This window comes from Maniola jurtina, chromosome 17 (genome assembly GCF_905333055.1).
Source record: "Maniola jurtina chromosome 17, ilManJurt1.1, whole genome shotgun sequence".
Taxonomy (NCBI): domain Eukaryota; kingdom Metazoa; phylum Arthropoda; class Insecta; order Lepidoptera; family Nymphalidae; genus Maniola; species Maniola jurtina.
In genome coordinates, this window is record NC_060045.1 from 266,818 (window position 1) to 285,107 (window position 18,290).

Consider the following 18,290-nt stretch of genomic DNA (forward strand, 5'->3'; position numbering starts at 1 on the left):
GTGTAGAAAAAGCCACAGGTATGTATTTTAAAAAAATTACACCTGCTTATGCAATCTAAAGAGCTTTTTGGCTGCTTTGTGAGAACTAAGTAGGCTAAGTTCAGTATAATGTCACTTTAACGATTTTTCAAAAGCCACGTTAGCTCTACCCATTTTTCGGCAGAACGGAAAACTAACATTAAGGGATCATCCTTCATCCGCCTAACAAACCGTGACTGTCACAATTTTAAAAACCCGTGCATCAACCCATTGTTGGCAATACAGTGGCAAGTCACATCAAAGAGCGCCGCCAAGATGGCGTCGGCACGGCGTCGGTATAAGGCGGCCGCGACGTCGGAAGTCGTCGCCATTAACTGGTTGGCGGCCAGACGAGTAACATAAACCAGCAGATGCCGCGTTTATGGGCCAGTCGTGAAATGATCGAGTTTTATTGTGTGTATGTCGACTGCATTCAGCCAAACTCGGTTTTATGGTCCGTTTCAGTTTTATTCGGGCGAGATCGTCGCGGGGTGTCTTAAATTTTTATAGACTGTTGCTTCCGTAGTTATGAACTGCTGAAATGGGTTATACGTGAATCGAAATTTGTTTACTGGGATATTTTGACGGCTTAGAAATGCTATCTTTAAGAGGAAGTACATTGAAATAACATTGGAATTGAAGTTAGCGCAGTATCTACCGTACGATATGCTTGTAGAGTAAAAGTTTCAACATAAAATTTATTATAAAATAATTTATTGTGGTTAGATTCATTTGAATATTTAAAAGCTTTTTGCTAAAGCTTATTTGAACGCAAGCCTTGCCACAAAGCGGTTAAGGGTACGATACGATGGCGTGTAGAAGCCAAAGGAATTTTAATAAAAATTGCCGTACCCCTTCCAGGTTAGCCCGATTCCATCTAAGACTGCATCATCACTTACCACCAGGTGAGATTGCAGTCAAGGACTAACTTGTATCTGAGTCAAAAAGTTACCTCAAATGAGCCAACTCCCATAACCCAAGTAGGCGTGGAGGCACACCGCTGGTGAGAGCAAATCTTCTCCCTTGAAGATGCAACCTCGCTGGTCCAGCGGGCAGCTTCCTCGAACCGCCGCCCCCTATCATCACCAGGTACTCCTTGGAAGACCCCAGTTGACCTCCCACTTTCACTTGCCATGCTATCAGCCTTTCTCTGCTCTCGAAGGCAAGTACCTAGAAAAGAAAGTTGAACAGATATTTATTACTCATAAGTTATAACCCTTAGCACATGTCAATAACGTTAATAGATTGAAGATTCGAAACATGGTGACCTCAAAGTAAAATACTTAAGCTTAAGTTACATTGCACACAAATTCTGAATCTGCAGCCATCTTTGCAAAATAAAAATCCCAGTGTTGACAAAAAAATTTGCTTGGGTTGTTGAAAAAATATGTATAGCGCAATCTTGCGGTATTCTGCATAAAAGTGTCAGGTATACTTTGTACGACGGTACGGAACAATTCTTGTGTGAGTCCGACTCGCACTTGGCTGTTATTTTTACCTTTATAGATAGTTTTTGATAACATACCACAGTGACATCTTGGCAGATGATCGCAATGGTGTTGGACTCCTTGTCGAGGTTGAACCCCGATTCGAAGCCGAGGAAGTGTTGGAGTGAGAGGGAAGCCTTCGTCTGTCCCTTCTTGTAGCGGTCCTTTGGGTCCCGGTAGAGTTGCAGGTGGAGGCAATCTGAAGCAAAAACAATGACTTTTAATTATTGTTATCTCCAAAGCCACCATGATCCAAACTTTATAGTCGCTGATTGTTCCTCCCTGTGTTGGGGACAATACGCAGAGAAACTTTCGGCTTTATAAAAACTTTATTATAAAATAACGAAAGTCTGGCATGCACTGGGTTTTTGTCTATAATGACTTCAAAAATGGAATATTAGGCAGTAGGCACCTCCATGCAATTAATTCCTTGCAAGCACTCAGTCCTAGAATACTTTCTGGCGCAGAAGTTAATAATAAGCGTGATGAAGGGTTCTGCGGTCCAATTACAGCCGGTCCCTACGCTCGTGGTTCAATTAGTAAGGGTCGGTGCCGATTCGGCTGAATTAGGGATTACCGAGCCACGGTATTGGAAATGGTGACGACTGACAATAAAGGGATAATTTTACTTGGTAGTACTACGGCCCGACCTGGCTTCGGTCAAAAGGAATCATCATGATCAACCCATCGCCAGCCCACTACTGAGAACGAGTTTCCCATAGAGAGGAGACCCATAGTCTTTTACTTGCAAATTGGCTGACTTCATGTGTGAAGTCAGCCAATTTGCAAGTGCAATTTGAATGGTGTGCTATTGGAGAGATATTATGGAGAGCTCTCAGGAATGTATCCTCGCCATGCTTTTTTCCCCGTTAAAGCAAGTTCTTGCAGCTGGCAGGAAACTTGGCATCCTAACAAAGTCAAGCGGTACTTTACGTCTGGAACAGCTTCAATACCCTCCTTGCAGTATACCAAGTTCGAGTTCGATCAACGTCTTAACCACTAAGCTATCACCACTTTTTCTAGTATTTTTGTCGATAATAGCAATAAATGCATGGAAATCTTCATTATTCGAAAAGTTTCTTTCAACGTAGAGGTTATTGAAGGTCGATGGAAAGGTGGTTGGATGGAACACGTAGCTCAATTAACAATAGTAGTCGGGGGATGAAATTAGTGCGTACTGGACCGTGATATTGGCTCGGAACTGATATATTTTTATTTGCCATTGTTAGCCCAATTCCGAACGATTTACACTTTATTTATTTAACGTAGTTGTTGCCTGTATCATAATCGTGTCTAGTAACTTATGGTCTACGCGGCATCGTACCGGAACGTTAAATCACTTCGTAGTAAGTTCTACCAGAAGAGATAAGTATTATAATTTGAAAATATAAATTCTCAAAGTATCCTACAATTCTGGGATTCGAACCTAGGCCGTTCCACTTGACGAAAGAGAACTCGCACACGGAAGGTTCCGTGCCATCGTACAAAAAATCTATACTAATATTATAAATGCGAAAGTGTGTCTGTCTGTCTGTCGTCTACCTTTTCATGGCCCAACAGTTTAACCGATTCTGATGAAATTTGGTACAGAGTTAGCTTATATTATCCCGGGGACGGACATAGGCTACTTTTTATCCCGGAAAATCAAAGAGTTTCCACGGGATTCCTAAAGACCCATCCGCTCAACCGATTTGTATGAAATTTGGTACTGAGGTAGCTTGCGTCCATATTATTGACATAGACAACTTTTTATCCCAAAAACCAAACAGTTCCCACGGGATCTTCAATAACCTACACCAACGCGGACGAAGTCGCGGGCATCCTCTAGTAACACTATAATTTTTTTATTTTGTGGCCGCCATTTTAAATTTTTATTATTTCTTGTTTAGCGGTATTGGAAATACACGTTGTGTGAAAACTTTAACTCTCTACCTATAACGGTTCACGAGATATACAGTCCGCAGACAGACACACGGGCGGACGAATGGAATTGGACGGACAGCAGAGTCTTAGTAACAAGGTCCCGAAGCACACTTCGGGTACGGAACCCTGAAAAACAGGACGCGGTGGGTCCCGTCGTAAAATAGCAAAAACACGGGACGGCTTTTATCCGGTTTTTGGCAATATCCGTAAATCTAACCGTGCCTGTATTGATGGCCGTTACTCAAAGTTTTCGCTACCTCATTGTTATGAGTTGCGATTTTGTGACTTTTATGTCGATGCGCCAAACTGAAACACTCACCACTGACTTTATACAAGTTATTCATTCAATAAGTTCATTAGGCTAGTTATTGCGACAACGCATATCCATCGATTGCGATTGTTAAGCAACCTTGACTCAAGTTGGTAACTGGATGAGTCTCTCTGGAGCTCCGAATTAGGCCTTTTCGTCCTCTCCATGCCTCGGAGAGCATGTTTAAACCGTCGGTGCCAGTTATTACTAAGTCTGACAATTATCTTCAAAATCCCTCACTTAACTACTATTAGTCGAATCGTTTAAGAAATATCTGTTCACCGTATTCTGATCCTCAAACCAGCTTCTATGTAATAATTAGTTATGATGGGGGAATAGAAACAATAAGATGCGACGCGATGGACTGAAATAGCTAACCGAATCAACAAGAGTAACAATAGTAATTATTTTCTTTAAGTACTATATAACAAAATATAATAGTTTTTGTAAAAAATCCGTGGGATTTCTTTGATTTGTCGTGATTAAAAAAGATTCCGATGAATTGTGAACCTCCTCCTTTTTGAAGTCGGTTAAAAAGTAGCTTAAATTACTCTCTATGTCTTTTACTGTGTATGTACTGTGATGTATTTAGGTACATCCATGTAAAAAAATACGTTGCTCTGATGTGGTGTGATTAAAGGGGAAACCCACTAACCATGCAAAAAGTCAATAAACAAGCACACTTTCGCATACAAGGATCTAATATCTAACTTATTTAGGAAAAATAAGTGAATTGAATTTTACATAACTCCAAAGAAACCCCCGACACAAAAACTGAACGCTAAATCGCTTGGCTTTGCGGTAGGGTGGTAACTAGCCACAGGCCAGACCAGACCAGAAATTTATAAATTATTAAATTCTATACCCCTGCCGGGAATCAAACCCGGGACCTCCCACTAATAAGACAGCGCCTATCATTGGCCAGGGAGGTTGTCAGAATTTTTTCAAGACATGTTTTGATAGTATTGGTAGAACGTGGTAGAACCTCTAAGCAATATGCGACCCCTCCCAACTTAATCGGATCAGAATGTATCGGTTATAATTTGGCAAAGCCAAACTAGGTGGCTGCGAATATGGCTCCGCTAGGGGGCGCCGGTGACTGGCGAACTAATCGCATCAGCATAATGGGGTTGTGTGATACTGATTCTGATGAGCTTAATGCAAATTGTGTTGATTAAAACTTTGAATATCGCTTTGATGACTACGCATACTCCGGGCGCCATACTCAGAGGAGACGCCTGGTTCGTATCCTGCCGGCTCCGCAATTTTTGACGATATGTATTTAAAATTAAAACGAACCTAGTAGGTAAAACGTTGAAATAAAAATGAAATGAAACAGAAATGAAATGAAAATGAAATGAAAATGTAAATGAAATGAAAATGAAATAAAAATGAAGTGAAATGAAAATTTATTACTTACTTAATAATAATAATAGGTACATCGATACTGGAAGTATCAATTAAGATACAAGTGTAAATTAAAAATTTTCAACACCCCCGACAAATCATTTTCAAATAAATAATTATGTATATTTAGGCAACGTCCATCTTGACAGCTTGACATTTGTCAATTGACACTTGAATATTATGAACCTAACGGTTATCTAACCTTCTTTTATACAAGAAAACTAGAAAAGAGCTGATAACTCTTAAACGGCTGAACCAATTTTTTTGGATTATAGCTAAGAACACTCTCGATCAAGCCACCTTTCAAACAAAAAAAACTAAATTAAAATCGGTTCATTCGTTTAGGCGCTACGGTGCCACAGACAGATACACAGATACACAGATACACAGACACACAGATACACAGATACACAGACACACAGATACACAGATACACAGATACACACGTCAAACTTATAACACACCCCTCTTTTTGGGTCGGGGGTTAAAAAGAAAGTGATAATAATCTAAAATAGTGTAAAAAGGAGTGGTGCATAGAGTGTTCCCCAGGGGGGCGGGGGGAAGCTCTTTCAAAGGCTTATTAATTTAACTTCGCTCTCATAATTGCACTGAAACTTCAACTAATTACTTTTAAAAATGAGAACGGGTAATTCTATCTACATTTTTGTAAAGAACCAACAATTTTGTTCGCATTAACTCGTTATGGGATCGCGAATTGAGATTTTTAACTTCGCGGGGGTTTCAAGTGTCTTTTATAATGAGCAACGTTTTGTATACATTTGAATATCATTTTACCTGTGCAGTAGTATGAATAGAATATCATTATTAGAACAAAATTTCGACAGCCTCTCTGGCGCAGTGGTAAACGCTGTGGTCTTATTAGTGGGAGGTCCCGGGTTCGATTAATTACCGGCAGGGGTTTGGAATTTTATTATTTCTAAATTTCTGGTCTTCGGAGGAGGTTTCGGCCGTGGCTAGTTACCACCCTACCGACAAAGCCATGTCGCCAAGCGATTTAGCGTTCCGTTATGAAGACGTGTAGAAACAAAAGAGTTTGATTGGTAGAACCAAACTATGTTTGTCGTCTCTTAAGAAATGATTTTCAGAAACTAAGGCGGGCCAGCGCAGTAGTCAATAAATAAAATTTGGGCGTATCCGAAAAATCCTTTTGTTGAAATTTAGAACTTTGTTGGAACACTAATGGAATGGTAAAGGGGTATTGTTTTGTTCGTCCATTCCCTCAACAACAATCGCCGTTATTATCGAGCGAATGAATTAATAACGCGAAGTGACCTTTTGTTTTGTATCCGAGTCGTGAAGGGCCCTCCAATCATATCGTTCCAGATATTTCCTTTCCAATACGATTTATTTGTTTTCGAAAATTGCCTTTACGTACCTACTCGGAAAATACAAATATTGGCTTCCATTAAAAACTATTCGCAAGCGATCACCCCTTAAACTAGCAGAGAAGTTTTTTATATGACGTGAAGCGAAATTTTATGATAGTTTGATTTGTAAGAAGCTTTTTATGTCACGAAATTATTCAAAATTCAAAATATTTTTATTCAATTAGACTTTTACAAGTACTTTTGAATCGGCAAGAGCATCTACCACTGGTTCGGAATGCCTTATGCTGATACTTCCTGATTTTCAGGGATAAAAAGACGTTTATATCCGTCTCCATGCGCACAGAATGACTTCGTCTAAGTACCTACGGAAAAGAATCCCAGAATACAGAACTAGAAGAAGAAGATCCGTCTGCGGGATGCAAGCTATCTCTATACTAAGTAGATGATTACCGCATATTCTTTAAAGTGAATTTAGGGTTCTTTATAAATCCCGTGGAAACTCTTTAATTTCAGTACAAAAAGTATGCTATATCACTCTCAGAGATGCAAAGCTATCTTTGCACCAAACTGCAAAATCGGTAAAACAGATGGGCTGTAAAAATCATCAGACAGACAAACTTTAGCATTTATATTATTAGTATAAATTGTATCGTAAGGCTTGCAAATAAATATTTTATCAAGCAGTTCAGATAAAAAAGCCCTTCCGAAAAGATCTGAAAGATTTCATACTTTTCACATTTTAGTCCTTGTTTGACGTAACCGAGCAAATAAAACTACATTAGCATTCACAAACGTGTTCGGAAAAATCAACATACGCTTTATTCCGACCACGTGCCCTAAATCTAATTACCGATTCGTCGAAATAATCCGACATGCCGAAATTCGGCGAACCCCCAACACCTTGAACCAGAGCTCCTCAACCTGTATAACATGGTGACCCTCGGTGGAAAATAACTCAAATTCATTAATTTATATTAACTAATTTATTAATTTTTATTATTCATTAAAATTTAGACTAGGTATAGATAACAGGGGGATGGATATACGTAGACTGAAACATAGATCAAATAGCAATTATATAATTGCTATTTATTCTGATGCCCACAACTTCGTCCGCGTCAATTAAGGTTTGTCATCAGGCAAAAGTTTTTCAAGCATTAAGTATAGGTAGGTTGTCACTGAAGTTTAGGAACTATTGGCTAGCATCCGTCAACCCTTCCGAACTGATTTCCATCAGGTAACACCCCGTGTTCCCTCCGAGACTTTACCCAATGAGTCGGCTTAACCAAACTTTCGCGAATACATTAGCCCCGGTTCCACAAAACTGACAAATTTGAATCGACGCGCCTCCCTATCAAGAAAATTTACGAATTCGTTACATCCTACACATTCAGTGTCCATTACCTTTCGAATAAAATCTATACCTACTCGAATCAAATTTAATTTTTCTAAATTTTCGCTTGGTAACGATACAGCAGGAGTCAACCAATTCAGGAGGTCTGGGGTTCAACGGTTAAGAGAAATATCATGAGGAAACCTGCATGGCTGGAGTTCTGCACATTTTCTCAAAGGCGTGTGAAATCTGCCAATCCGCATTTGTTAGTAGTGCATTAGTGCTTAGTAGTGGCCGGCCCACTACTAGACGGGCCCCAACCCTTGAAGCTGAAGTTTTGCACAGAGGTTCCCTTTATAATGTATACAAGGAATAGTCTACATTGAAGATTTGGGATTAAAAATTGAATTAATTCAAGATCTGACGTTCAATGTATAGTACACAGGAATTTTAATCGTGAAACTTTTGAACAGAAAATTACAAGTAACGAGTAGTGAGAGGCGCCGCGCTTTGACATCGAATGCTGAAAGGGATTACTCCCTATAATTGTGGATCTCAAATTAAGTTGCCCAAAGAAACATCCAGTTTTGTATATGTAGTTTTGTTATAGGAAATAAGGCAAACAAGCTTCTTTGAAAACGGTACGGATTTTTTTTAACCCCCGACCCAAAAAAAGGGGTGTTATAAGTTTGATGTGTGTATTTGTGTATCTGTCTGTGGCATCACAGCTCCTAAACTAATGAACCGATTTTAATTTAGTTTTTTTTTTGTTTGAAAGGTGACTTCATCGGGAGTGTTCTTAGCTATAATCCAAAAAAAAAACGGTTCAGCCGTTTGAAAGTTATCAGCTCTTTTCTAGTTACTGTAACCTTCACTGTCGGGGGTGTTATACATTTTCTATTTACACTTGTTAGAATTCTTTATTGCACACACAAACATACAACAGAAAACACAGAAGAAACTTAACATAAGGGTGCAAAGGCGGATTTATTGCTAAAGCAATCTCTTACAAGTAACCTTTGGTGAAATAATCAAATACTTTTTTTGTGGAAATAAAAGAAATATATTTTTTGGAACCATAATTTATCACAATAAAGGGTTGCCAAATTGTGAATGATGGTGTGTGGTGATGTATTTTCATATAAATCCTGTTTGACATGAAGGAAAAAATTCTAATATCGGGAAATTTTTAATTCTCACATTGCCTTTTGAAAATGGGTTGTGAAGAAAAAAATGAGACAAGAATTTAAAAAAAAACTTACAAAGAGTTAACATTAATTATATTATTATGATTTAACATGAACTTAATAAAGTTGCACTGGATTCTCGTTAATTTTAAACTAAAATTTGTATTAATTAAGCTTATTGAGGCTTAATTCTAAATTATAAATTGTTTGTACTATAACAAAAGGTCTTATAGCAATTCCAAAAAGCAATTGAATAAAATGAATTATAAACATTACTCATAAATTATTATTTCCTCGTCCTAGTTTTTGGGGACAATAGATCGGCTTTATGAAGGCGTCAATGTCAGAAATAAGATGGGAAATGAAAAAGATACAATGATATACAAACCTAGATATCACAAGTTAAAGCACGCATCAAGACTGGAACTCTCCTATACTACAGTGTCAGAAGACTCAGCTACATATATGTAGTTTTGTGTGTGAGTGAGTATGTGCGTGTGTGTATGTTAATATGTAGTATCAGACAAAGCATGAATCGAAAAACTATTAAAATTATTTATTTTCATAGCTTTTTAGATGCTTTTTAGTGTAACAATAACGATTCCACTTAATGACAATTTAATGATAAAAGATACTTTAAAAATAATCTTTACAAGCGTGGAATCTCAGTGGATATATTTTAAGTTCCCTGTTAATCACGTTGTTAGATGAGTTTTTATTATCAACCGACGTAAATAAGTATCAAGAGTGGCCGTGATAACGACCGGTTTGCTCACTATTCTTTGCGAAACTGTCAAAATTATACAATTAAGGCCGATTCACACCAAGCACGTACACGTGACACGTGCGAATCCGTAGACATAACTGCACGCATTACGTCTACGCGAACGTTCACGCCACGCAAGCGGTAACATGTCTCATACATTTCCATACATTACAACGCAAATCGAAATGGTACGCGCTACGTCTACGCTTACGCAGCCTGTGTGAACGAGCTGTAATAGAAAGCATACAGTAGGTATTCACCCCCAGTGCGCTAATCATCGCGATCTGTTTGGCCAATTCATTAGTCAATTGCTAAATGGTAATCATTTGCCTGCTGGAACTATGGGGGCGTTTAATAATGCATGATTTAATGCTGCGCTGTTATTACTTTTCGCTTCAATAATGCCAATCCCGCTTCGGAATGACATTTACATTAATCAGTGGCAGGTTTATGATTAGACTAGCCGTTTCAAAATCCCGTGGGAACTCTGATTTTGCGGAATATAAGTACCCTATGTTATTTCTTTAAATAAACCAATGCAAAAAATTGTTGCAATCTGTTATGTTGTGACGTGATTGAATGACAAACCAACAAACATACACACTTTATGATATGGATAATGATGGGTAGTGATGTACTTATCTTTAATTAAATAATAATTACTATGACATGGTCATAAACTATAGGCCTCATAAGAAAACTCAGTCCTTCAGAGGTGATGGAGAGAGATGCTTGGAGTTTATCTACGTGATCAAATCAGAAATGAGGATCCTATATAGATGTCGAAGAACCAGAGTAACCGGTATAGCTCAGTGAGTTGCGAAGCTAAAGTGTCAATGGGCTGGGCACAAGTTAAAAAACCGATACTAAAACGCAGCTCAAAAAGTTCATATCATATGTTTACACAGCGTCATGTATTTTATAAAGTTTGAAGAACCACCGAAATTTTGAAAGTCTGTATCTTTATGATTATTATATCTATGTAAAAGGACACATTTGTCTCGCGCCGCGATGGAAATGTTAACAATGGCCTAAATTATTGCCGACATTCGTCGCGCGCGCCGTGGACCGATTTGTCTTTCATTACGGGGTTGCTTTACTACTAACGCATTCGATACGATATTCTTTGATCGTCGAAAGTATTGTCTCTTCTGCAACGATGATGATGTCACATAGTAACCCCGAAAACTATTTTTTTTTTGTAGCCAAGCTACGGACGTTTGGGCTGGGAATCAAACTCGCAAAATGGCTAATAACATTTTTTCTCCATAATCATTTTTGATTATTTCATAATTAGCTACTCTGGTCTACTGAAATAGCAGCTGTATCATTCAAGAATTTACCATTTATCATTTTAGGAAAATATTAAAGTAACTTAAATAATAGAAAAAAGCTTCGAAAAAAGAAATTTTACAGAGCTTTCCTTTAGTTTTTTCGTTGATTTTAAAACATTACATTATGTCTGGCTGAACCTCATTAGGTCACTTATCTTTTCACCACTAGGGATCGCATAAGATCGTATCGTAAAGTATAAAGACGGGACAGGCGCGACAATTTGTTGAACTTTGTTCTTTCATTATTAAGGCCTTTGTCAAACAGACGCCGGGGTGTCATTATATCTATAGAAAACGAATATTTCATGCTCAAGCACTTTGCGTGAAAACATTTCCAAGTGTAACAGTTAATGATAAAAGTTTCTTTCTAGCGTCGCGACAAACTTGTTTCTTTTCTTTGTTCTTTGCTGATATTTGAGTTTGTAAGCACATGTAGCTATGTACTTATTTCGATTTGCTTTTGAAGTAATCAAATATTTTCCATCTTTACTTCAACAACAATAAGTATAACTCTTAAGTTAAACAATACTTAATGTTTTTTTATTGTGACATACACTTGTGCTTGACGACAATCATCCTTCATACTAAAAATCTATATCCATCCATACTAATATTATAAATACGAAAGTGTGTCTGTCTGTCTGCTAGCTTTTTACGGCCCAACAGTTTAACCGATTTTGATAAAAGGTACAGAATTAACTTACATACCGGGGAATTACATAAGGTACTTTTTATCCCGGAAAATCAAAGAATTCCCACGGGATTCTTAAAGATCCATCCGTTTAACCGATTCACATGAAAGGTACTTACAGTGGTAACTTGAATCCCGAAAATTAATATAGGCAACTTTGATCACAGGATATCAAAGAGTCCCCGTGAGATTGTTAAAGAACCTATATCCAAGCGGACGAAGTCGCGGGCATCACCTAGTAGTGTACCTAATAAAAAGCAATGATGAGCTTTAGGCTGGAGCGTACTTGCCTAGAAGATGTCTAGATTCACTCTTGACTTGAAGGTATATGTGGCAGGAAACACGGATGCCAGAAGGGCATTCCACACTTTAGCGGTTCGTATCAGAAACATCACCATTCTGATCTCCTTCCGATCGTGTCAGATTGCCGTCCCATTGGGCTATGATTTTTATTTTTTATCCACAAACTCATCCAATTTTATTTATTTTTATTCTGAAGTAACAGTTATTCAGAATAGCGGTTATTTTCAATAAATTGGAAAAAAAAATACAAAAACCATTTCGAGTGCAAAATTGTTTTGTATGTGAGATATGAAATTTGAATTGTTGCAGTATTAATTTGTCGCGTCAATATCAACCTATTGTTCTTTGTTTTTTATGTGGATACTGGAAAACGTATTGTTTTAAAGACCACTATACAAATTAAAAATTCTCATTTTTAAAAATTCCATTACAAGTTGACTGCAATCTCACCTGGTGGTAAGTGATGATGCAATCTAAGATGGAAGCGTGCTAACCTGGGCTATGGCAGTTTTTATAAAACCCAACTCCTTTGGTTTCTACACGGCATCGTACCTGAACGCTAAATCGCTTGGCTTTGCGGTAGGGTGGTAACTAGCCACAGGCCAGACCAGACCAGAAATTTATAAATTATTAAATTCTATACCCCTGCCGGGAATCAAACCCGGGACTTCCCACTAATAAGACAGCGCTTACCACTGGCCAGCGAGGTTGTCAGAATTTTTTCAAGTCATGAGGTCATGTTTTGATAGTATTGGTAGAACGTGGTAGAACCTCTAAGCAATATGCGACCCCTCCCAATTTAATCGGATCAGAATGTATCGGTTATAATTTGGCAAAGCTAAACTAGGTGGCTGCGAATATGGCTCCGCTAGGGGGCGCCGGTGACTGGCGAACTAATCGCATCAGCATAATGGGGTTGTGTGATACTGATTCTGATGAGCTTAATGCAAATTGTGTTTATTAAAACTTTGAATATCGCTTTGATGACTACGCATATTCCGGGCGCCATACTCAGAGGAGACGCCTGGTTCGTATCCTGCCGGCTCCGCAATTTTTGACAATATGTATTTAAAATTAAAACGAACCTAGTAGGTAAAACGTTGAAATAAAAATGAAATGAAACAGAAATGAAATGAAAATGTAAATGAAATGAAAATGAAATAAAAATGAAGTGAAATGAAAATTTATTACTTACTTAATAAAAAAATACTTTCACATGCGAGTTTCATGCAGTCCTGGCCTAAAATAGGACAGTCCGTATCATAGGGGCCAGTGCCTAAGTCTGCTAATCCAGATTGGACGTTGGTTTCTGTTATAAAGCTTCCTAATACTGTGAGAAAAGCTGTACTCAGTAGTGGACCGGCGACGGTTCGAGATGATAAGTAATAAAATGTTTATTAAGCTACCGGGCAATCGCTGTAAGCTGCTATATCTCTCCGAGAACATTGTAGTCTGTAATCTGTATATAATTACCTGCTAACAAGATATATCATTACATATTAATACACGCGATACAGGATTATCCCGGGATGTAATCTATTTGTTCCTAGCTTAGTTGTGTTTGAGCATTATTAGTTAGCTGCCGTGCCTTGGAGAGCACGTAAAGCCGGTCCTGCGCTGATCTCTCTACTGTCGTGTTTAATTGCCGACCTATCACGAGTGAGGGAATAGATAGAGCACTTGTATTTGCGCACATCTTTATGTTCTTTGAGATGATGCTACTTTGTTCGCGTGGGTTAAAGTTTTTGAAAATTCCGTGGGATTTTGATTTTCCAGGATAAAGTAACCTATTTTGCAAGTTATCGAGCATCTTGGGAAGGCGGACATAGGACTTTTTGTCCCGGAAAATCAAACAGAGTTTTTGCAAAAAAAAAAACTAAATCTATGTGGTACGGAGCCCTTTGTGTGCGAGTCCAACTCGCACTTGGCCGATTTAACGTGAAAAATGAAAAAGACGCAATAGAGAACTCGATGCAATTGAACAGATCGAAACGTTAGAATACAACAAGTATATACAACAAAACAAGGATGCTGCCTTTGATCGTAACTCCGTAACTAGAGAAATTCTGATCAAATTAAAAGCAACGGGAATTTATAAATTTTTCCAACCCCGCTGCGAACGGTAAGACCGCTTGTTAAATAATGAAATAAAGTCGACAAGAAAAATGTAAATTTGCTTTAACGAAGCGGATCTATTTTTATTTGGTGTACCCCCATTCTATTCGACCGCGGTGTAAGAGCTGCTACATACCAGAGACTTTTTATCGTTCGCTTGTTTCGCGATTACTTTATTTTTACTTAGGGCCTTTTTGCACTCAATTGGTGGAGAAGTTGGGATTACCCTACCTTTAGGTATAGTTTTTTTTTATTAATTACAAATTACACCTTGACTGCAGTTTCACTTGGTGATAAGTGATGCAGTCTAGATGGAAGTAGGCTAACTTGGAAGGAGTATGGCAGTTTTATTAAACCTATACCTTTTAAACCTTATCAGTTTCTGCACGCTATCGTACCGAACATGAAACCGCCAGGCTGCCGTCTGTCGTCCGGTCAGTGGTTTGTCCGGTCCGGTCTGTGGTTTGTGTGAGACCTAACACAAGGGTATTACACAAGTTTGTTATTCAAAAACCGTTTCTATTCACAGGTAATAAGGTGGTGTTGTGTTGAATCTTTTATTTTGTATGTCCGCTCAATCGTGATAGGGTTTTCTTAGAGGGAGTTTCGTGACTTTTTGTTACTTGTTTGCAATCGACGCTGTCTGCGTGGCCTTCGTGTTTGAATGTTACTTAGTGTTAGCATTTCTTGCTTATTCCATGATCATTATGGAAAATTCTAAGGCAGGCAGGTTTCCTCAGGATATTTTCTTTCATCTTTAAAACAAGTGGTATTTATCTATTTGCTTAAAATGCACATAATGCCGGACAAGGACTTTTAAATTTTCGGTGTGATGTTTGTTTTAAGTAATTAAATATCACATTTTTATTATTTTACCATACTTAAATTTTTATATATTTAAAAAAATAGCGAGCAAACGAGCAAGTGGTTCACCTGATGTTAAGTGATTATCGCCGCCCATGAACATTTGCAGCACCAGAGGTAGACGCGTTGCCGGCCTTTCAGAAATTTGTTGCTCCGCCGCTTGAATAACCTCAGCTTGTAATTTTCCCACGTTGTGGAATCAACTCCCATCGGAACGCCGCGATGGGAGTAGATTCCACAGTTTGCAGTGCGATCACTTGCTTTAACGGCGCCTAATCTTTTCTCATTCTGAGAGGAGCCCTCCGCCTGGCAATGCGTTGATCATGATGATACTACAAGACAAACTTCCCTCTCTACCTAACACTTTACTACCGAGTTAAGTGTAATAAAGCTCGTTAAACTACAAAGTTGGTAGAACACGCGTAACGTTTAACCGAAGTTGAAGAGCGGAACATTTTGCTGTTGTCTCATTACCATTTGACATGGATGTTAGTTGCCGGTAATTACAGGAGCTACGGTGCAGGGACCACCTGTCATAAAGGGCTGCGTGGTCTGAGGTATAAGTGGAACGGATATTTTCTTTTTAAGGGCTCCGTACCTCAAAAGGAAAAGAAGGAAGCCTTATAGGATCACTTTGTTGTCTGTCTGTACGTCGTACCTATCAAGAAACCTATAGGGTACTTCCCGTTGACCTAGAATTATGGTAGGTAGGTCTTATAGCACAAGTAAAGGAAAAAATCCGAAAACTGTGAATTTGTGATTATATCACAAAAAAAAAATGACATAACAAGTTGTATCATAACATATTGCAAGCTTGTAGGCAGAATTTGGCTGTACCCTTATTGTTTTTGTAACATCTCCACTGTTTACCCATATTCGAAATAAAGAAAGATTTGATTTGGGTTTGAGTTTGATGATGAGTCGGTTCTCTTTTGCCTTGCAGCACGCGCTGAGAGGCACGGCGCGGCGCTCGCACTAATGTAGGACAAACGTTAATTTGGGCGAACGACTGCTGACGCGACCTCTCATTTAGCGGAGCGCCTCCCACGCGCCAGCAATTACACGAAAATAACAGCCCGCGAAAATTACTCACCTACCCACGTGACAGCAATACGATAATTACATTAATTACTAGATGATGCCCGCGAATTCATGAGCGTGGATTTAGGTTTTTAAAGATCCCTTGGGAACTGTTTGATTTTCCGGGATAAAAAGTAGCCTATGTCAATTACAGGGACGCAAGCTACCTCGGTACCTTTCATACAAATCGGTTAAGCGGATGGGTTTTTAGGAGTCCCGTGGAAACTCTTTAATTTTCCGGGATAAAAAGTAGCCTACGTCCATCCCCGGGATATAAACTAACTTTAACTCTATACCGAATTTCGTCAGAATCGGTTAAACTATTGGACCGTGAAAAGGTAGCAGACAGACAGACAGACACACATTCACATTTAGAATATGGAAGCATGGATCTTGAAAGAAATGCATAAATTTTTCATTCAACAAAAAATTCACTCCCTTGAAAATATTCAGAAAGTTTCACTTACAAGGGTATAAAAAGATTTCAAAGAATAAAATAAAAGGGCCGGAGAATAAATAAAATTATCATTTACCGCCCGAATTAACCTCCGGCCCTTCAAAGGCGGTATTAAGGTTGTGGACAAAACATAAATATCTTGTAAACAAGGTAATCCGATAGAGAGGGCGGAGGGTCGGAGGACTCTGAGGAGCCCTCAAGTGGCGCACAGATGGGCACAGTAATAAAACGGTGTGAGCCGTCAGGTTACATAAATTGAGGATAAATTATGGCGCTATGGGTAATAAAGAGTATAAAATTACACATAAATTCTTTACAGGTTCTTATTAGAACGCCAGCAAAAATGAAGACAGATCCAAGTGCCTACTGATTGATGATTACTGATAAGATACCACAAAAAAAGCAAAAAATCATGTGTTGTTTTAAAGTTTGCAATGTATTGCAAATAAAACATCTGACTGACGCCAGAGGTCAGCAATCGTTGCGTAGATATGTGAGTTTTGAACGCTATACCTTGCGGGCATGAAAAATACTAAAACCAACAAGTATACGGCAAATTGTTATTGGTATTGGATCGTATTTAGGTAGTATAATAATAGCACTAAGCTTTTGCCAGCGTTCTTATTACAATCTATTTTAAATGGTGCAATATTGCGATGTTATTATTAACAAGATAAAGTTCAAAATTGAAATTGACTTCTATGCTTGGAGTTTCTCTACTTAGATGATACATAGAAGAACCAGAGTGACCGACATAGGTCGTATAGGGTTTCGAAGCGGAATTGGCAATGGGCAGAGCACATAATTCCAAAAGTCAGTAGATGTTGAGGTCCCAGGGTGGGAGAATGGCGATTTTATAGCTGAAAACGCAACATTGTAAGACCCGCCACTAAGTGGAGAGACACATCAAATGAGTCACAGAGAGCCGCTGAATTCAGGCGGCGCAAGACCGTGGCGTGTGTGACCCTAGACCTATGTCCTGCATGTTGATGATGATGATGATGATGTATCCAGGATATATTATGCTAAAGTGTAGTGGGGAAACGCCGCTATATCGCGTTTTTCGAGCGACAAATTATGTCGCGAACACTCTGAATGGCCATTCACAGCCTCCTATTCACGCGCGCCTGAATTTGTCATCTTCATTAGGACTTGTACACTCGCGCGCGAAACTGATATACCACATCACATAATATAATAAAGACGAAAGTTTGTGTGTATGTATGTATGTTCGTTACTCTTTCACGCAAAAAACTACTGAACGGATTTGAATGAAATTCGGAGAAATCAAAGAGTTTCTACGAATTTTGAAAAACCTAAGTCCACGCGGACGAACTTATTAAAAAAAATCTTAGAAAAGACACGACATCGATTTGACCACTGCACCATTTGCAATAGTGAAAATAAAATAAAAGAAACTGGTTTGCTCGCGACTGTACTCGGAATAGGTTTAACGTATTACTCGACCCAGTTTTTATTTAAATTTCCTGTTTCAAAGGCGAGAGATAAGCAACAGGAAGCGAGGAAGTGTGGCAAATGGAAGGACGAAATGTAAATGAAAATATTTTTTTAATTTCGTGAAACTGGGACCGTGATATGCTAAACAAGCTATACGCTACAGCGACGATACCTACCTGCGTATAAAGTTTACATTTCTTACTATTTT

At 38.6% G+C, this 18,290-nt stretch overlaps 1 protein-coding gene across 1 annotated transcript in view; it reads right to left on the reverse strand.

Annotated features, from left to right (window-relative positions):
• LOC123873599 overlaps positions 1 to 18,290 on the reverse strand; it is a 408,734-nt gene that overhangs the window by 5,312 nt on the left and 385,132 nt on the right. The window contains exons 3-4 of the mRNA XM_045918485.1: positions 1,544 to 1,704; positions 971 to 1,188 (exon numbers count right to left, since the gene is read on the reverse strand). Coding sequence (XP_045774441.1) covers positions 971 to 1,188; positions 1,544 to 1,704 — 379 coding nt within the window. The remainder of the gene's footprint in view (positions 1 to 970; positions 1,189 to 1,543; positions 1,705 to 18,290) is intronic.